At 34.8% G+C, this 21,642-nt stretch overlaps 3 protein-coding genes and 1 pseudogene across 9 annotated transcripts in view; all 4 read right to left on the bottom strand.

Annotated features, from left to right (window-relative positions):
* Positions 1-9,134: 9,134 nt before the first annotated feature.
* Positions 9,135-11,828, bottom strand: LOC110673034 (3-ketoacyl-CoA synthase 10). Its single transcript, XM_021836018.2, has 3 exons — positions 11,375-11,828; positions 10,189-10,799; positions 9,135-10,018 (listed from the first exon to the last, which is right to left on the bottom strand). The coding sequence occupies exons 1-3, from the start codon at positions 11,783-11,785 to the stop codon at positions 9,448-9,450; spliced, it is 1,593 nt and encodes a 530-aa protein (XP_021691710.2). The 5' UTR covers positions 11,786-11,828; the 3' UTR covers positions 9,135-9,447.
* Positions 11,829-16,042: 4,214 nt separating this feature from the next.
* Positions 16,043-17,998, bottom strand: LOC110673067 (protein WHAT'S THIS FACTOR 1, chloroplastic-like; annotated as a pseudogene).
* On the bottom strand, positions 17,407-19,092 carry LOC110673042 (protein WHAT'S THIS FACTOR 1 homolog, chloroplastic). The gene is given in 3 exon segments (XM_058145880.1): positions 17,407-18,007; positions 18,010-18,183; positions 18,186-19,092. Coding segments are annotated over 3 exon segments (1,227 nt in total). The 3' UTR covers positions 17,407-17,861.
* LOC131168753 (protein WHAT'S THIS FACTOR 1 homolog, chloroplastic-like) overlaps positions 17,407-21,642 on the bottom strand; it is a 26,639-nt gene continuing 22,403 nt past the window's right edge. For 4 of the 7 annotated variants that reach the window (XM_058145877.1, XM_058145876.1, XM_058145878.1 and 1 more), the window contains 3 exons: positions 21,370-21,399; positions 21,082-21,211; positions 17,407-19,222 (listed from right to left, as the gene is read on the bottom strand). The gene's annotated coding sequence lies outside the window, so the exon portion shown is untranslated. Of the gene's footprint in view, positions 19,223-20,656; positions 21,212-21,369; positions 21,400-21,642 lie in introns of those variants that run through there. The other 3 variants (XM_058145875.1, XM_021836064.2, XM_058145879.1) reach the window with 3 other exon arrangements.

Below are 21,642 nucleotides of genomic sequence, written 5' to 3'. Positions count from 1 at the left end.
TTGATGAACAGGGTGTTTAGGCCATTCTTAGACTGTTTTGTCATCGTATTCATAGATGACATTTTGGTATACTCTCAGACCGAGGAAGAACACGTGTGGCATTTGAGGATGGTGTTGCAGACTTTGAGGGAGCACCAGCTATATGCCAAATTTTCAAAATGTGAATTTTGGCTAAAAAGCATCTCATTCTTGGGACACATGATTTCTAGTGAAGGCATTCAAATGGATTCCAAGAAAATTGAGGCTGTAACTGATTGGCTTAGGCCTACAACAGTCACTGAGGTGTGAATTTTGCTAGGCTTAGCTGGCTACTACAGGTGTTTTGTGCAGGATTTTTCCAGGATAGCAGCTCCCCTAACTAAGTTAACTCGGAAGAATGTTCCATTCATTTAGACAGATGACTGTGAGGAGAGTTCCCAGAAGCTTAAGGAGTGTCTAACCACCGCCCCTGTGTTGACACTACCAACGAGTGGTGAAGGATATACCATGTACTGTGATGCCTCCAGAGTTGGCTTAGAGTGTGTTTTGATGCAGAATGGAAAAGTAGTGGCTTATGCTTCAAGACAGCTGAAGAGGCATAAGCAGAACTACCCCACCCATGATTTGGAAATGGCGGCTGTAGTATTTGCACTAAAGATCTGGAGACACTACCTGTATGGTGAAGTGTGCGAGATATACATTGACCACAAGAGTTTGAAGTACATATTCCAACAGAGAGATTTAAACTTGAGACAGAGGAGATGGATGGAGCTTTTGAAGGACTATGATTGTACCATCCAGTACCCTGGAAAGGCTAATGTAGTAGCAGATGCTTTGAGCAAAAAATCTTCTGGCAGCTTGGCACACATATCAGCGGAGAAGAGACCATTGATTCAGGAAGTACATGAGTTGATGGATCAAGGTCTGATCTTAGATCTTTCAGATGAGGGGGTATTGTTGGCTCATTTTTCAGTGAGGCCAGACTAGCGAGATAGAGTCAGAGTTTCCCAGCACAGAGACCAACAACGGATGAAGATCATAGAAAGAGTACAGCAAGGTGAAGATGGTGAGTTTGGATTTTCCAGTGATGGCACCCTTATGCAAGGTTCCAGGATATGTGTGCCCAATGTGGACAATTTCAGAAATGAAATCATGCGAGAGGCACACTATACACTATACAATGTCCACCCGGGCTCCACCAAAATGTACTATGATATGAAAGATAGCTACTGGTGGAATGGCATGAAGAGAGACATAGCATACTTTGTGTCCAAGTGCTTGACTTGTCAAAAAGTGAAGTTTGAACACCAGAGGCCGTCAGGGAAGCTGCAAGAGCTCCCTATCCCAGAATGGAAGTGGGAAATGATTACTATGGATTTTCTGACTGAGATTCCTCATACCACGCAGGGATATGATTCAATATGAGTAATTATAGACCGCCTAACTAAATCAGCTCATTTCTTACCTATAAAGATCACATATTCTATGGCACAGTACGCCCGCTCTATAATCGAGAAATAGTCAGATTGCATAGAGTTTCGGCTTCCATAATATCCGACAGAGGGCCCCAGTTCACTTCTCGATTTTGGAGGAAGTTGCAGGAGGCACTTGGCACACAGTTGAACTTTAGTATCGCTTTCTATCCTCGGACGGATGGGCAGTCCGAAAGGACAATCCAAACACTAAAAGACATGCTTCGCATGTGTGTTTTGGAGGTCAATGGGATGATCAGCTACCCTAGGTAGAGTTTGCCTATAACAATAGTTATCATTCCAGCATGGGGATGGCACCCTATGAGGCACTATATGGCAGAAAGTGTAGCTCTCCTTTGTGTTGGACGGAAATGGGAGAAACGAAGGTGCATGATGTGGACCTAGTGCAGTACACTTCAGAGATGGTTCCTTTACTCAAGGAACGATTGAAAACAACTTTCAGTAGGCAAAAAAGTTATGCAGATCCCAGATGGAGGGATGTAGAGTTTGCAGTAGGCGATTACGTATTCCTGAATATTTCTTCGATGAAAGAAGTCATGAGATTAGAGAAGAAGGGTAAGTTGGCACCTCGGTATATTGGACCTTTTGAAGTTACTGATAGAGTTGGAGTAATTGCCTATCGGTTGGAGTTACCACCCAACATTTCTTATGTTCATCCTGTGTTCCACATCTCCATGCTTAGGAAATACATACCTGATCCTTCTCATGTGCTACAGCCGGATGTAGTAAAGCTGAAAGAAGACTTGACGTTTGAGGAACAACCTGTAGCCATAGTGGACTACCAAGTGAGGCAGCTAAGATCAAAACAGATCCCTATGGTTAAGGTTTTGTGGAGGAGTCAATCAGTGGAAGAGTGCACCTAGGAGTCAGAGCAGGACATGCATAGCAAGTACCCTTATCTATTCAATGTGTAATTTTGTACTTTATTCTGCCTTGTGTAAAATTCGAGGACGAATTTTCTGTAGGAGAGAAGAATGTAACACCCTAAATTTTTAAATTTATTATTTTGTGGATAAATATTAATATTTTATTTTATTTAAATTTTAGAAAATTATTTGAAATTTTTCAGATTTTAGAAATCGGGTCCGATTTTTCGAAAATATAAAACTTTGATGATTTTTAAAAATTAATTTAAAGACCACGTGAAAAAACTAAAAATATATTTGGACTCTACAAATTTTTCTGAGTTTTTTAGAATTTTTTCAAAATTTTTAGGCCTCGTTTTTTATCCCAAGGCAGATTAAAAATTTAAAATTTTGTATCCTGAATCAGACCTGATCAGATAGATCAAATCGGACCGGCCTTCTTCTTCTTTTTCTTCCTCCCTGCGCGTTCCTGTCGCCCTTCCTCTCTCTCCCGTTTTCTCTCTTCTCTCTCCTCCCCACACCGCGCCACTGCCACCCCAGCCTCCCCACCTCGTCGGTGTGCTGCCCTAGCCTTTCCCCACTGCCGACCGACCTTCCTAGCGGTCGAAAATGAAGCGCGAAGCTCCCCCTTCTCGAGCATGCCGTTTCGGCTTTCCGGCCAATCCTGCCATCATTTAGGTTGGGACTTTTGTCTAAACTCATCTACACCTCGAAAGCTTTTCATAAACACCAAGAACACCAAAATCCATCAAGCGGTTTGCCCAATTTTTGTCCAAAAAATTTTAGCCCATTTCGAATTTTTGGTTAGATTTCTCGCAAACTGTGAACCCCACGAGAAAACCGAGAGTACAGGAGTGCTCCACTCGTCGAGAGCTTCGTGGCAATATAATTTTCAAAATTTTCCAACATCGTTTTTTGGTGGGTCCCACGAAACTTCGTAATGTTTTTTCGAGCATTAAATGAGCATAGAAAATTTTGTAAAAATTATATACTAACCCCCATGTTATGGGCTTCGTGTAGGTACCTTCAATTCGCGGAAATTCGACAGTTGCCCGGGTTTGTGAATTTTCAGCCAGACAAACAGGCTACCAAAAAAGTCTTAGAATTGGGTCGAAATTTTGGTTACCCCACAGTTGTCAGACGTCTTAAGCGTGTCCCCAGAGTCAGAATTGGCATAGGTAAACCTGAACCTTACTTTTTCTTAATTGTTTAGTGCTTGAATTAGATTAAAAATCCATAAAATATTCATGGTAGCTCAGAAAATTATAATTCCTTTTGCACTAGCTTAATAATAATGCTAAGGACTGCGGGGCAACGTTTTAGAATTTTTAGAACTCATTTGGGTAGTTTTTGCAAAAGGGTCAATTATAAGGACTAAATTATAAATTTACATATTGTGATTGATGACTGTTTGGATGGGCCTAGGAGGGGCTGTGTGATGTGATTGAGTTGTGGGTGTATGATTTGTGGATATAGAAGTGCGTTTTAAACCTATTTGCAGGTTGGGTAAGTCCTAGTTATAGGGGAGACTTTATTGGATTTTCGGCACGACTTAGGACATCTTTGGTCTTTTCTTAGTTTGCATTGAGTCAAATTTATTAAATAATTGTGATAAAAATTGTCAGGTGAATCGAGACAGCCTTCCTCCTCCGCCCAGCCGCCATAGTGACTGCGATTAAGTCTGTGAGTAAAATATTAATTTTAATTGTAATTTCGATATTGTTATATGTTTAAGCATGCCCATGCATCACTTATAAATATGTATCTATGTAGTTAAACTCTAGGCACGTTTTATGTTGCATTCACAACTATTAAAGTGCCATGGATGTTGTTGTGGTAATTTGGAGCAGTGTGCGTGCGTTGGCGTGCGTGTGGTATGGTGTTGGATATGGACAGGACGGGTAGACACGGCTTGAGATCTTCGCTGGGACCCGGTCCTTCGGGGTAGACACAGCTTGAGTTCATCGCTGGGACCCCGTATTTGATTTATTAAGCGAAAGTCCGGCTTGAGATCTTCGCTGGCAGAGGTTGGATTAAGAGGGCTGTATAGGGGATCAGCTCCCGTATATGTATTGTTTGATATTATCAGGTATGTGAGTGCTCCAAATTGCCTTTTTGATGTGATTTGTATGAAATTTATGACGGTGTTGCATTTCACTCTACAGGGTGCATTAGCTTTAGATAGCCATAGAGATTATGGTTAAAATTGATATTTTACTCTCTGAGTCGAACGCTTACTTCTGTTGAATTATTTTTTCAGGCTACAGAAGGATTATTGTTGTGGTTAACCTACTTTTCTTCTTCGCAGGTCATTTATTAATGTCTGTAATGTTTGTATAATTCTGTTAACTCTTAGAATTTTCACATGTGTTAGAAATATTTATTTGATTGGGTCCATAATATAATTGTCATGTTGGACCTGTATACTTATTAAAAGCATGTATAGTTGGATTTGATGAGGGAGCCGAGCTCCCTTTTATTTTTATGACATTTGATTATGTTGAGGGTGAGCTGAACTATGATTATATATCGTGTTTACAGGTCGGGTGAGTCAAAAACTCTTCGTTAAATGGTCCATTTTATGGTCGGACTATGTCCGGTTGAATTCTTAATATTGGGCCCAAAAGGGTCTTAGAGTTGGGTTGAGGAATAGTTAGGCTTACTATGGGTCTCAGGGGCTTTAGGCTGGTCCAGGTCCTAGTGCCGGTCCGGCCCATAGGTTGGGTCGTGATATCAAAGTTCATAACGTATGTAAATTTTATAGGTTCTTATTGGTTTAACTGGGTTAATTTTTAAAATACTTTTAGCAACTCAGTTCAATTTTTTATTTTCCCCATTTGAATCAATCACAGTAACATGCAGCAATCAGCATAGAGAAGCTCAAAGATGTAATAAGGGCAGTGCCCACTTTCCAAGTTGGTACAAGCATTTCCTTTATTTTGTGTTTTATATTAATAAAACATATTTTATTACAAATAAGTGCTTATAGATCCAGTGATATAAGATTCTTTTTCTTTAGCTACAGAAATAAATAGTCATAAGGTGATATAAAATTAAGTCTCTTATGATATGGAAATAGCCTCCACGCAGAGACAAACAAGCTTGTGTTCTGTTCTGTTGTTATGCATCATTCTTTTCTTGGTAGTCTTGGCTTTTGTGAGGACTGAAAGCTTCCAAGAACCAGTTGTTCTTCCTCCAAGGATTCCAACCCATCTCCTCACATATCTCATCACTATGGTCGATAATGGATATACTAAAAGTAGAAATGCAATGCCTCTTTTAAAATCGAGTAGCCCTCTTTATCACTTGTATTTCTTCATTTGTTTTTTCAATCATCTCTCCAATACTAGCAAGCTTCAATCTGTCTCTGCTGTGTGTAGATTGGACACACTCTCTATGTACCCCACAATACCCATGTTGGGAATCAATGGATGAATCCTGCCGGATGATACTCATTATTTTTTCAACTTTTACATCATTTCTTTAAGAACCCATTTAAAAATATATATGATTTATCCATATATGCATGTTAGCTTATTCAAGATTGAATTTATATTCAATTTGTCTAGGGAATATGCCTTTAACATTTTCCACGGATTTCTTACTAATTAAGGAGTCAGGCATGTGCAATTATGTGCATCAGTGTATGCATAGATTTTCATATCTTGTTAAATAAAGGCAATTATTGGGGTCATTGGCATAGAATACCTATAGAGGGGCATGATCAGAGAGGAGTCTGAGACTAGAAAAAGGCTGAGGTAACAAACCTTGGCGCTTCTTTTTCCCATCATAACCAGGAGCAATGCACAACATCAGCCTTCAATTTGGTGAGGTCTTCAAATTCAATATCCCCCCAAAACCACCATTTAGAAGCCCTTTTGAACAAATGTTTCCCTTGTCTGCCTCTGGAAAGAAAAGCTCTGGCAACATAGCCATTTGGCAAGACGCGTAGTCCTCCACAAATGGGTGGTCAGGTTTCAGTCCATACTTCACCAGGGGAAGTTTCCTCCACACCAAGTAAGACTATGAACTTGGGAATATATTGCCTTTCGCTGCATGCCCAAGAAACACACACGCAAATCAATTACAGAAACTAGAAATAATGGAGCCAATGAAACACACCAAGACTGCGAAGGACAAATATATTTACCTAATTTTGTCAATGAATTACATGTTTTAATGATGATTTTTTTTTCCAAAAAGGGGTAAACAATGAAAACCTTTTACAAGAAGGGGTGAATGCAAAAATATTTATTAATTAGGGTTTTTTTTTTTAAGTCAATAAGATTTTGCTCAAATGTAACAGTATGAATGTGGACTTGTGAACTGGGAGAAAATTGACACTTTGATAGGCGACTGTATTCATGCAATTTACAGTATTAGTGTAGACCCACAGAGACCACTCACAAAGTCTACACTAACATTGTAGATTAAGTGACCATTCATAAAGTCAACCTCAATATTGCATATTAAATACATGCAGTTGTCTGTCAAAGTGTCAATTTTCTCTCAATTCATAAGTATGAATTGTCACGTTTGATAAAGTCTTGTTGACTTTTTTTAAAAAAAAAAAACTCTAATTAGTAAATAATTTTACAAATATCCTTTCTTGATGGTCCTTCGTATCACACATTAAATATGGAGTGTGCGTGTGTATGGATTGTAAAGAAACAAGGACTCTGTTAAAATTATCATGATTTTAACAGCGATCAATTTATATTACTGATCCATGTGTGTATGTGTTTTATTTATTAACAAAAAAAAAAGGTGCCCGAGTAAAAATAAAAGAAACCTGAGTGTGTCAGTGTATCTTAATTGAAGTCTGCGAGTGATTATGATATATGAATGAAAGAAGTAATTTGTTCTTCATATATTTATATTTCATTATTTATTATGCTTGAGATGAAGTCAAGTGTCACATCTTACACGAAACCTGTGATGCGGTTCTATCTCTTAAAAAAGGGATAAACAATGAAAACCTTTTACAAGAAGGGGTGAATGCAAAAATATTTATTAATTAGGGTTGTTTTTTTTTTTAGTCAATAAGATTTTGCTCAACTGTAACAGTATGAATGTGGACTTGTGAACTGGGAGAAAATTGACACTTTGATAGGCGACTGTATTCATGCAATTTACAGTATTAGTGTAGACCCACAGAGACCACTCACAAAGTCTACACTAACATTGTAGATTAAGTGACCATTCATAAAGTCTACCTCAATATTGTAGATTAAATGCATGCAGTTGTCTGTCAAAGTGTCAATTTGCTCCCAATTCATAAGTATGCATTGTCACATTCGATAAAGTCTTGTTGACTTTAAAAAAAAAAAAAAAAAAAAAAAAACTCTAATTAGTAAATAATTTTACAAATATCCTTTCTTGATGGCCCTTCAGATCCCACATTGAATGTGGAGTGTGCGTGTGTGTGGATTATAAAAGAACAAGGACTCTATTCAAATTGTCATGATTTTAACAACGATCTATTCATATTACTGATCCATATGTGCAAGTATTCTATTTATTAACAAAAAAAAAAGGTACCTACGTGAAAATAAAGGAGAGTTGAGTATCTCAGTATGCCCTAATTGAAGTTTGCGAGTAAGTCGAGCATACCAAAGGCCGTGAGTATTGATTATGATATATGAATGAAAAAAGTAACATGTTCTTGATATATTTATATCTCGTTATTTATTATGCTTGGAATGAAGTCAAGTGCCACATCTTACACGGAATCATGATGCGATTCTATCTCTTAAAAAAAATTAAAAAAATAAAAATCTTTCTTGATAAAAGATTTTTCGTTTACCTCTTTTAAGAAAAAAGTTCATTATAAGTAGTCAAACTCTACTTGATTTTCTAATATTCCTGTAGAAATATTCTCACTTTGTCTTTCAAATGAATACTCACATATACAGAAATATAAATATAGCAGATTTAGAATTATTTTTTAATAAAATTTAATCTTTAATTTAATTATATATTATAGTTTTTTTATATATTTATTTTAAAAAAATAATCAAATTAAATAACATATAGATAAATCACACACGCTAACCTTTGGACAGTATGACTTGTTTGACTGCTTCCAATCTAAGCAGCATTGTGAGTCCCAATCATCCAACCAAGTAATGTGTTTATTTGTTGTGCAAGTTGCATAAAATAATTATGTATGAACAAATGCTATAAGCAATTAAATTAGTAATTTAGGTGTTAGCTTTTTGTCATTGTAACCATGCATGATACGTATTAAAGTGGCCCATTTTTTCTAATTATATATTATATAAATCGTTAAGACTAGACTAATGCATATATGATATGTGAAAATTGATTTGTTATTTCACTTTATTGATAGGTCTAAGTCAAATTAATTTTTCTTTTGTCAATATAGGCATGTTGGTATAGATTTTTCTTGTCTAGATCTGTTTATTGTGAACCCAAGATATAAGATGTAAGATGAAACTCACCTATTAAACATATAAATCTTATATCTTTGTATATTAAATTTATGATAAATTTAGTCTACACAAAAATTTCCCTATTAATATTAATATAGAGGAAGCTCAAGTTTGGTAGCATGAATATATGAGAAGCAATTACTAACCAATTCTATAATTTTTTACATAAGTTTCTTTTGCAATTCTCTTTGTAAGTTTGTTTCTTCTTACTTAGATTCGATCTATCAGGAATGAACTTATTAAATATATAAATTCATATATTTATATTTGAGATGTATAATAAATTGGATCTGACAAGAATTTCTCATACCAAAATTGAAAGTAAATATTTAAATTCTCCATAAAAAAAAAGTCATTCAACTTTAACCATATAGCAAAACAAAACGTTTTACAAACTCTTACAAAAACAGCCCAGTTATTTTACACAAACCTAGATTCACCAGCAGCAATTGCAACTTCCATTATATATTTAATTTCCCAATTCCTTTTATTCAAATCTAAAGATACACATATAACTTTCTTTATCCTTGCTAACAGAAAGTTCTGATTAAGATTTATCAGGAATTAATTAATTACCTTCAAATGGATTAATTTTAATCTATCCACTTTGGGCTGAAGAGATGAAGAAAAAAGAAAAGGAAAATCCAGGGATTCCTAGCTTGTAAATGTAGTCACAGGGTATCTGTCAATGCAATCAAGCCATGGATTCCTGGAAGGCTTTTTCACACGTCTCATGGATTGCCAAACCAGGCTGTTGCACTTGAAACCAGACCCAAATGCAAGTTGCCAAACCCTGTCTCCTCTCTTCACCCTCTCTTTAGCTTCCAAATAAGCTAGCTCATACCATATACTGCTGCTAGAAGTGTTCCCAAATCTGTGCAGTGCCATTCTTGATGCCTCTATGTTCTTGTCACTCAGTCCAAGATTTCTCTGTATCTCATCAAGCACGGGTTTGCTTGCTGCATGCATACAGTAGTGCTCAAATGCGAGCTTGTAGTCAGGGATGTAGAGCTTGGGGGATGGTGATGTTAAAGATCCATTTTTCTTGCCAAATAAGTGCCTCCAAACCAAGGTCGCAAAGAAGAGGAGCTGCTCTGAGAAGGGAAGCACTAGTGGTCCTAGTGTAGTGATGTTGGTTTTCAGTGCATCTCCTCCTATTTCCATGAGTTGTTTGCTCACTTTTAATCCCTTGAATTTTTGGTCATCTTCTTCCTGGTAAATGCACCTAATCATTGAACATCAACAAATTTGAATTAGAACCAAGACAAAGATCATAAATTCATCATGTTACATCTAATTAATTTTATCAGTTTCTTTAATGGTTCCGAAGTATATCATCAAATCAAATCAGAAATCTACTTCAAACTAGAACTATTTAGCACAAAACTAGCAAACCTGAAACTGCGGTCATCAGCTCCTTTATGGGTCCGAACGATGTGTTCAAGGCGATACTTGGCACGAGGGTAGTCGCGGCGCCGGTTCGACAATAATACGGCGGCGCAGCCCATCCTGAAAAAGCAATTGGGTATAATCATGGAGCGTTCCTGGCCAGGGTACCAGTTATAGCCCACCATCTCAGTGCTAACCACCACAGCATAGTTGTTAGGGTTGGCTTGCAACATGTCACGGGCTAGGTCCACCGCTATAATCCCAGCACTGCAGCCCATTCCACCAAGGTTATAGCTGAGGATGTTACTTCTCATCTTGAAGTGATTTATCACCATGGCAGAGAGGGATGGGGTTGGGTTAAAGTTGCTGCAGTTTACAACAAGGATCCCAATGTCCTTTGGTCGGACCCTGGTTTTCTCAAAGAGCTCATCAAGTGCCCCAAACATTACTGTTGAGGCCTCCAAACGACCTTCCTTCATGGTTGCGACAAGTGTTTTGGGAATGTAGGTTTCGTCTCCAATTCCTGATGATTGTAAAATTTTCTTCTGGAATTCAAGACTTGCTTCATCATACTTCCCTGTCTTTCTTGCCATGTCGATGAACTCATCTTTGCTCACCTATAACATGCAAATTATTGATCATCAAAAACCATTCATTTGGACCAACAAATTGAGAGGTGTTGTATAAAAAAATAATAAATATAGTAAAATAATAATAATAATAATAATAATAATAATAATAATAATAAATGCATACTTAAAATCATCAGCTATAGTTATTAATAACAGAAACAAGCTCTAAATCTTTTCATGAAATTAATAAAGAAAAATATATATAAAAATATTATTATTTAAAAAAATACATATCCTAACTTCTACACTGATTTGAACCGATAAAAAAAATAGTATGACTTGTCTAAATTTTATTGAATACAGAGAAAAATTAAAATAGACAGACAAATACCCATTATGGAAACCAGACCCATAAACAAAAGCAATATTAGTAGAAACAAGAAAAATTATTGGTCACATCACGGTTCTATTTATCTTTTATATCAAAGTTTTGCTTGTCTTTTTATAATAATAATAACAACAACAACAACCAAGGAGCGCCACCTTCTTCTTTAAAAATTTTCAGTGAAAAAACAAAAAATTCTTACTATAAATATTGTGAAGGGGAAAGAAAATATTACCTTGAGATCGTCATGAGGGCGATAACAAGCGAAATCAAGGAGATAAATGGACCTTGGGCGAGACAAGAAGTAAGCAGAAACTGTAAAGACGAAAACAGCAAAGAAAGAAAGCACACTGACAAGATCATAGCTAGCATCTTCCCAGAGCTTCTTCCATAGCTCTTCCCTTCTAAGACTCCCCACTTCAGCACTAAAAACCAGCACCAAAACTGGTATGGTGGCCAAGTATATGGCATGGTTGATAAGGTAATGGTAACCCAACTTTACGTACTTGAGTTTCACTGATTGAAGGAAGTCCGGCAACCTTCTCCTTACCCTGACAGAGAATGTAGGAGAACCAGCGTTGGGACCTGAGGGTTCTATCCCACGGTTGACAATCTCTGTGGACAAGAGATCTCTTTCACTGCCCATGTTGTAGATGTCAAGTGCAGGGCTTCACATGCTTTATGTAACTATATATATATATATATATATACAAATAAATCTTTCTTTATGCCTTTAGTTAATGAAAGTTTGGTGGGTGGAGATGGAAGTTAATGTAGCCACCAACTTGAGTTGGGGTGCAGTTGAGGCGTTGTAGACTGCCTTAAATTCTTCATTCATTGAAAGTTTATCCAAATTCAAGCTTTTTTTTTTTTTTTTTGCCCCTTCAATTACTTTTCTTCATTTCATTTCAGGTTTTTCTTTTCTCTTTTTTCTTTAATTAATTTAGTATAATACTTTGAATATAATGAAGTGATTCCATCAGGATCAAGTGGATTATTTCACTATTTGATTTGGTATGTCCAATTTATTGTGACATTTTAAAGAGTCAAACTGCAGTACAAAAAGTAGTTAGAGAGCAGTGTTATTAAATTCAATTTGGAGGCTAACCCAGTAAAAGTAATAAGCGGACAGATCAGTTATTTAATCAGTGGAACGATATTTTAATTAGTGAATTGTTAAAAATTAATTAAATAGAACATTTATTGATATAAATAAATATAATTAATTAATTAAATTTTAATTATTTAAAATAAAACTTTAACTTTTATTAAGTTATATTTAATAAATTTTAATATTATTTTTAAATTTTATATAAAAGCATCCAAATAATATAATGTATAAAAATTTTTATAGATGTATAATTCTCTTTTTAATAATAATGAAATATTAAATATATATAAAAAATAAATATATTAAAATAAAAAATATATAATTAGTTGATTTTGATTTTAAAAATTTTTTATGAGATTTTGAGTGTAATTCTATGTATCAACATTAAAAAAGATTCTATTTAATAATTGAATTGATAAGATCAACTAAGTTACACCGATTCATTTATTTAACCACTTTATCACCTTTTTATTTGATTCAATTATAAACTCAAATTAATTTAAAAATTAGTTCATTAATTTAATTCACTGATTCAATCCAAATTTAATAACTATGATTGGTTGAGAGTCTTTTAACATCTGCCAGGCCAACCTGGTTGATAATGTCTAGCTATTAATATAAATTGAGTATGCTCTCATCATATTAATTTTTAAATGATTCATTAATTTTATTGATTATTTAAGTTTTATGTAATTTTAAATAAACTTAAGATCTTGTTTGAATTTTAACTTTAAATTAATAAAAAAATATCTAAATTTTTCAAAGTCATCAAATCATATAAAATATTTTTAAGTTCTTCATATATTAAATTAAATTTAAATATAAAAATAAAATAAAATTCAATCAAGTTTAACTTGAATGTTAAGTTCCAATTTTTTTTAATACTCATGGCCAAATAATATATTATATTGATTTGACTAAGCTAACTTAAAGGTTGTAGTTTTATGATTTTTACTGTTCCAGCTGCCCGCCCCTCAATTTGGTATGTTAATTAGGTAAAAAATCTAGACAAAGTAAATTAGATGAAGAAGATAAAGGTGGTTTACATTTGTTGATCAATTCATTGGTGTGGGACCTACAACCAATTCATTACACCAATAGGGTTAATGACTTTTGGTACAAAATTAAAGGCAATGTTAATTTTATTAACTATAAATAATATAAATAATTATTGTCAATAATACATTAAAAAAATATATTAATAATTATTATTATTATTGAAATTTTTTCGCCAATAATTATTGCTGTTAATAATAATTTTTTTATAACAGTCACAATTATTTCATATATTATTATCATAAAGTTTTGATAATAAATTTTATATTTTTATCAGTAAAAATTTGTACTGTTAAATATAACACTTCTTGTAGTGGTCTATTATTATTATTATTATTATTAGCTTAATTTTATATAAAAACAAATTTAATGAGTAAATTAAATATTCATATATAAATTTATGCATTTATTATATATATTAATTAATTATATATAAATTTTAAAATAAATATTTATATGTAATAATTACTAAACTCGTTCAATCATTTTCACATAAACTCAATTATTTTCACATAAACGCTAGCTTATATTACATGGTACTAATATAATGTAACACACTAACCCCACTCTTGTTTGTACCTCATTTATGATTTACAGGCTTGCTTGCAGCTGTACTCCAATAACATTATATTTCTTTGATTAAAAAAAAAAAAAAAAGAAAAATTTTATTTCATCGGTGACATCTTCAGATTCCTATCTTGAAGATGTAAGCCCGAGACAAGCTAAACTCAGTAAGACGCTTCTGCAAACAACAAAACTCAGTCTCCTCGTTTTTCCATGGAGTCACCCACAAATCATGCTCAACGAGACCCACTTCTCAATTTTATCCTTCTCCATCATTTTGAGGATGTGAGGAGCTTCTCTCCGACCTTGGATGTGCATTCTTAGGAGTATTCTATACATTGTATGAATAACTCAATATAGTGATTTGAATCTTTAAAAATTCATGTTCTTCTCCAAGTAATCTGCAACAGCCATTAAAAATAACCATTTGATGGTCTCCATTTACGACGTTTCAACACAGGAGACCTTGCATTTACCTGATGGAGTAATAGAAAAACGGAGATTTTTCTATACAGGGGATGAGAATGACATCCATATTCACTCATCCAAATTAAGATAGCTGAGGCGCAATATTAAATACAGCTAAAGCAACTGATAGAAATATTTAAGAAGTCAACTAGATTTTTTAAAGGATAACATTATATGACAACTAATTAGCCTTTAACCATGTTTTTCCCTTGAGAAAGGATTATATCGCTGTCTCACACCTGCCTATTAAAACCAAAAATTAATAATGATAATTAGAATGAAACAAACTCGATAACGTATTAAAGAAGCTTTATTAATTACTTTTTATTTGATTCAAAAGTTTAAGCTCTTCATTGGGAGTTCCAAACACTATTCAAAGCTTTTTACATTTTTACATCTAGTTTTAAAAATGCATTTCAAGATATTTGACATAACACTATAATTATAAATTGATTTGTTTATCAATTATCGTTATTTTAAAGTTTATTATATCCAAACATGAAAATTGATTAAAAAGTATAATATCCCGTGTTCTATAATTTTATGAAGGGAAATAGTACCTTCTCTGTAAAACCAAAAGAAACCGAAGGGAACAGGAATAAATTGATATGAGAAGCTAAGGTACTATTTCCCTGGATAATGTACTTTTGAGCCTCAAAAAAGATTCGGAAGACAAATCCGTGAGTTTAGATGAACCAAAGTAGACAATACTATCTAATTTTTTTCACTATTGTCTAATCTGTCAACTTGTCTCCCACGTTACCATTTTAGTACTCACCTTTTCGTTGAAAGGACAACTGGAAAAAAAAGGAAAATCTTTAAGCTTTGCCCAAATGGGTTAATTTATCGTTCCTAAATAAAGGAAGCTGTGAGTTATAAAGATCTTTTGGCCGGGGGATATAAAGGATGTAGGAGAGTTTAACTGGACTGAGCTCCACTGATCATGTGAATTAGGTACAAGAGTTGGCTTGCAGTAAAGTACCTGACTCTCTATGTAAAAGGGTATGAACAATTGCAGGAACTAAGTCATGATTGTTTGAAAATTAGAGGACTAAAGTGTATTGCAGACAACTTCAATGTGCTTAGTCGTATTCATATCTGACATGAAAGTTTCCATGGGATGGCTTTAGACAGAGCAACTAAAATCACTAATCTACCAGCGTGTGCATCTGCCTATATGCAAGACTTTGCATCTGTAGCAACGTCAGCCTATTTATTGGACGGTAACTGAACGTGTAAGACAACTATATATTAACTCATCACCTTGTAGCTGGCTGCATAAAGGAGCAACTGTTTCACAAGTTGGATGCCATAAGCCCTAAGCAGAGTGGTCCCCAAGGACCCCATCTTTGTTCATAGCTTGGCCTGCCTCTTCAATAGCACATTCCTGGACAGAAATAAAGGGAGAGCTTAACAATGGTCCAGCTGACCTGAGGATGATGAATAAAAGTCTACCAAGCAAAGCCTACGTTGATCATAACAATTTTCCAGGGTGCAGATAAAAACAAGTCACAATCACCGTAACATGCAGCTACATCTCAACTTGATGGAAGGTAGGGACATCCATGTGATCGAAAGCATTTCATGTAAGAGAAATGTTCAGAGATTAACTCACAACAAAAACTGAGAATGATGATACCATGCACAATCAATAGAATAATCAAAGTCAACAATCTTGCGTACAAGGAAGTTATTGCAAGGAACTAGTTGAAGAGGTGTAGCTTCTGCACTCAAAATTTACTTGAAAGAATCAGATTTCTGTCAGCGATTTAACAATACAAACGCATCACATGGACTGTATTTCAACAGAAAGAAAGATGCCAAAAAATGAATTCCCTAAACTAAACCTCCAACACTACAAAAGGGTGGATCCACCACAAATTTATGTTCTATTAAACTTTAAGTTTGTTCTATAAGATTTTGAAATAAACATCAATTTCAGATCAATATCTTAATTTTTCCTCTGTAACCAACAAGGCTCAGGAGTTTTCCTTCCAAACAAACAAAGTGCCTTTCTCAATCAGCTCTTGGCCTCCATAAGCTTCAATTCAAGAACACACTAAACCTCTTCCCCCCCTCAGATACATAGAAAATCCCAACATGCTTCAAAAGAAGTCTCATCAATTTTTGTGGCATCACAAATTCTCTTGGGAAGTGAGTAAGATGATCATTAACCAATCTCGTCAGTGGCAAAACTGAGCAATTCATGCATAATGGCAACAGCCTTCTTATCAAATTCCAGGGACCCAACTTGGAGTCCCCTGACATCTGCATATGGTGATAAATAAGACATTTTCTTGAAGTGCTCAATTTTCTCTCCATATCTATACACCAGCTTCTTGTAATTAGGAGGAAACTTCAATAGAAATGGCAATGAAAGTAACACTTGTTCATGCGCATTTATGTAAGTTGCCACTAACACCTTCTCTAACTCAGTGATCGCCCAATCAGGTTTCCAGGATGCAAGTTTCAAGTACTCCTCTCCTTTATTGGCTCAATTAAACTTTCCTGTTCTTCCAGCAAACCCTCTGCTTCTTTCATCATCCCACACCATAACACCCCCTTTGATCCTCACATAATTCAAAAAGCTTAGGAGATTTTAAAAGAAAATCAGATATTTTATGAGGTTTAGGTACATAGATCCGGGTCCTGTATTGCCCAAGATTCCTCACAGGGATTACCATCTTCACCTCCTGCTTCAAGACTTCCCTAACTGCTATCACCTTCGACACTATTTCCCACTTCTGTCACTATCTCGAGATCGTGCACTCTCTTTTTCCTGCTCCTCTCTTGGACATGCGTACTCCTAGTCATGAATCGGCTTTGCAACCAACCCAACAAAGGTTCTCCATACCACTTTGTTCTCATAGGCAAAAACAGAAACACATTAGCCTCGTTAAATTTATTCATCAAAGCTTCAGCTTTAACGATTTGGGTGGCCATTCTGTAATGATATGAGAATCAGAAACATATTTCTTTAAAAGGATGATATGGAGATCAACAAAAAATTCGATTTCATTAGGATGTCTCCATTTTAATATCTGGCAACTCTGGTTGAGTTCATCACGAATCTGGTAACTATGGTTTATACAATTTCAACTTCAATGGATAAAATAGTTACAGAAAGTTCACAACAAGTACGCTAGACTTTGTTTTCTAGCAGTAGGTCTTTAGTCATCCAGTGGTAAGACATTTCAAAGGGCCAAATTGCCTCTAATTGTTATATATTTATTACATAAAATGCCTGTTATGTCTTTCTAAACTAAAAAAATCATTTACATGATTAGTGATCAATGATACAATGCATGTAGTTTCTCGATTACTGGATCTGCATGCATATCAGCTCACAGTTACAATCATAAAGTAATTAGCACAAAAAGATAGAATCAAGTGTGTGCGTAAAAAAAAGTTCTAAGCATCTATCTAATGGGACCAACGTAGTCTAATTGCATTCACCAACTAAAATAAAAGGATGAAGCTTATGGAGGACCATCAACAAACTAGAAAGACAAAGTTCCTTACCTCAAGATGTATCACTATCCTTGTATGCACTACCAAGCTCTCCAACCTCCATCTCATCACTGTCCACAAGTAAAGCATCCTCTATATCACCCATTGTCTCCTCACACTCCAATTGCATGCTCATGCATTCTTTCTCAGAATCATTGTCAATAAATTGGCATACTCCATGTCTGATAAATCACTGAAATTTTCAATCTTCTTTTTCTTTCCTCTGTAACCAACAAGGCTCAGGAGCTCTTCCTTCCAAACAACCAAAGGGCCTTTCTCAATCAGCTCTTGGCCTTCATAAGCTTCATTCAAGAACACACTAAACCTCTTCCCCATACATAGAAAATCCCAAAATGCTTCTAAAAAAGTCTCATCAATTTTTGTGGCATCACAAATTCTCTTCGAAAGTGGGTAAGATGAGCAGTAACCAATCTCTTCTCAATGGTAAAACTGAGCAATTCATGAATAATGGCAACAGCCCTCTTATCAAATTCCAGGGACCCAGCTGTGATTCCTCTAGCATCTGCATATGGTGATATATAAAACCTTTTCTGGAAGTGGTCAATTTTCCCTCCATATTTATACACCAGCTTCTTGTAATTAGGAGGAAACTTCAATAGAAATGGCAATGAAAGCAATCCTGGTTCATGCACACTTATTTCAGTTGCCCCTAATATCTTCTTCTCTTACTCTATGATTGCCCAAGCAGGTTTCCAGGATACAAGTTTCAAATACTCCTCTCCATCTACAGATTTAACAACTCTGAATAGTTTGAGATATTTATGCACCCATTTGGTCCTAAAACCCATAGGCAAGCCAAAATCTCTCCTGAAATGTGCAATCTCATCCACCCGAAGCTGTTTGTCAACAGACATCATCAGACACCTATTAACATACTCCACAGCTTTATCAGAATGCTCCTCAATTAACCTTTCCTGTTCTTCCAGTAAATCCTCTGCTTCTTTCGTCATCCCACACCATAACACTCCCCTTTGATCCTTATATAATTCAAAAAGCTTAGGAGATTTCGAAAGAAAAACAGATATTTTATGGGGCTTAGGTAGATTGATCCGGTTCCTGTATTGTTCAAGATTTCTCAAAGCGATTACCATATCAACCTCCCACTTCAAGACTTCCATAACTGCCATCACCTTCGACACTATTTTCCACTTCTCTGTCACTATCTCCAGATCGTGCACTCTCTTTTTGCTGCTCCTGTCTTGGACACGCTTACTCGTAGTCATGAATCAGCTTTGTGTCCAACCCAGCAAAGGTTTTCCATACCACTTAGTTCTCATAGGCAAAAACGCAAACACGTTAGCCTCGCTAAATCCATTCATCAAAGCTTCAGCATTAACGATTTGGGCAACAATTCTGTAATGATATGAGAATCAGAAACGTGTGTTTTTAAAAGGCTGATTTGGTTATGAACAAAAAAAAAAAGCCATCCGATTTGATGAACATACAAGCTTTAATAAAAAAATGTCAAGCTGGTAAATGATTTGCATACAGTAAGGGCAAAGGATATACACAAAACAAAAGTCTAGATATGAAGGGACGAAACCCGACATAAGCATTAATCAGGACCAGAATCTTTCCACTACCACTGCCAGAAGAAAACTAAAGCAGTCAATGGGCAACAATTTTCAGGGAAAAGCATTGGAGAAGAGATTAGTCTCTTTGCCTCGGAAAAACAGCTAGAAAATTTTATACAGCCTACGGCTAATTGACTATATCAAATATCAAAGGGTGAATAAATAATTCAAAATCTATACAAACAAAGCAAATTTGAATGTAAGAAAAAGAAATTATTTTCTAAATCATATATATACACCGATGTCTATTTGTAACTTGGAAATCAATTTATTTGGGCAGCATCAATCACCTGCGCATTCATTTTTAAGCTAACAATAACATTACAAATTCTTCTCACAACTCCAGTGTATATATATATATATATATATATATAATGAGCACTAGGCAAACATTTCCCATATAAAACTATATATATGGAAAGAGACAAAAACAGAGCACACAAGAATAGAAATTTGCCGCAATACTTACTCTTAACAGTCTAACATCAACAAGAAGAAAAGAAAAGCATAGAAAGGATACTTGCAAGTCTTAAATCAAGACCCAGAATCTTTAGATATGTAGTGCATCTTGAACTAATTATAATGAAAATGCTATTTGAATTATATTGAGGAATTAACAATTACTTTCAAGTTATAATATTAGCCATTAGTAATGTCACGAACTCATCTTCAATTATTGTTATAATATTATTATTGTGGGAAGTATAATTAGTTAATGTTCTATAATCCAAGCAAAATCTCATGTGATATGTTAAAGGCAACCATCTCTATCATAAGTCAAGTGATTTCCCAATACTAAAGCTATCAACTAGGCCTAGAGATTCATTATGTTTAAGCAATTGGTACATAAATTATGGGTCCAATTCTGTTATATATATAATATCAAGTCTACACAGTGTTTTCTTTGTCTCAAATTTTTAATGTTCTTTCCATGAATTTTATCTTGGTCTATAATAATTATCATATATAGTCTTCCACATAATTTACCCTCCACATATACCTATATTTTAAGCCTAAAGCTCAGGCAAACAAAACAGATTCAATGCCAAAGACAGATACAACTTGTCATAGGAAGTTTAAAAAACCATACTTGAATTCCTGAATTTAACCCAATATTCTTGCTTATCCTTGTAAGGGGATGTAAGCAATGCTCTAAAATTCCAGTCATGAACATACATGAAACCCATTATGCAACAGGAAAACTGACATGGTCTCTCAAGAATTTATGCCTTGCAATTTCTTATTGATTTTCCATCCAAAAAAAAAGGAGAACCCAGTAAAACTTGGTAAAAAGTTTGGACTTCAATATGTTGCCCATTTATTACACTCAACCAAGGATTTCTGGTACAGTTGGAAAATAAAGGCAGAAATAGAAGTGCAAATGAACAAATAACTTGGAGATTTATAAATGAACCATTTTCAAAAACTTAAATGCCATAGTATTTAAGGCTGTGGTGTGATCAAATGCATATTTAGAGTCTTGACCTTAAAAATAGCAATAGCCAGTCTTGCTTGTGTGATTTTACCTGTTGGCTCTAAAACGTCTCAAATAAAATTTCTTTGAGCTCCAATATGTCTAACATTTAAAAGAAAAGGGTAAGCCAAAGCTCCAGAGGGAAGTCACTTGCGTGATTTTACCTGTTGCCTAGAGAAGCATGAAGTTGAATGAACATTTGCTTCTCCTCTATACTGAATTCTCCTATCTTCATATCACGTATAAGATAATTAGCCCATCTCAATCAGCAACTCTTCCCACATCTTTGGAAGCCTATTATTACAAAATATCAAGAAACCAATTCAAAAAATTAGAACACAAACACTCTGGAGATCTGGCTGTGAGTTTCATATAAAATCCTGAACCATAAAGAATTCTGTTTCTGCAGGTCGTTAAAACATATCCCAGAATAGGCATTCTATATTTGTTACCTCTTGTGAGGGAAATCTTCAAGGTATTCCCTGCAATCAAATAATATCCCATAACTAATTTATTGAAACACTAAGAAGAAAAAATTCCTCATAAAATAATTTGAGCCAAAACAACATTTTTCTTTTAAAGAAATTAAACTACAATCTTTTCCTTCATTTTCTAGGCAACCAAAGAAAAGAAAATAGATGAGTGAGAGAGACCATTTAAGTGCTAAGATCTCTAAATGGCAAAAAACACCTATTTAGATAAATACCATCTCTAATCCAAAGCAG

This window comes from Hevea brasiliensis, chromosome 4 (genome assembly GCF_030052815.1).
Source record: "Hevea brasiliensis isolate MT/VB/25A 57/8 chromosome 4, ASM3005281v1, whole genome shotgun sequence".
Classification (NCBI taxonomy): Eukaryota; Viridiplantae; Streptophyta; class Magnoliopsida; order Malpighiales; family Euphorbiaceae; genus Hevea; species Hevea brasiliensis.
The sequence above is the reverse complement of the archived record's forward strand: the minus strand, read 5'-3'. Positions and strand labels throughout refer to the sequence as shown.

What these genes read in the sequence shown, in the direction of transcription:
- LOC110673034 (XM_021836018.2), bottom strand. Translation starts at nt 11,785, where the DNA reads ATGGGCAGTGAAAGAGATCTCTTGTCCACAGAGATTGTCAACCGTGGG. An exon ending in GCCCTCATGACGATCTCAAG is followed by an intron (nt 10,800 to 11,374) that starts GTAATATTTTCT and finishes TGCATGTTATAG; the next exon opens with GTGAGCAAAGATGAGTTCAT. An exon ending in GCTGATGACCGCAGTTTCAG is followed by an intron (nt 10,019 to 10,188) that starts GTTTGCTAGTTT and finishes TTCAATGATTAG; the next exon opens with GTGCATTTACCAGGAAGAAG.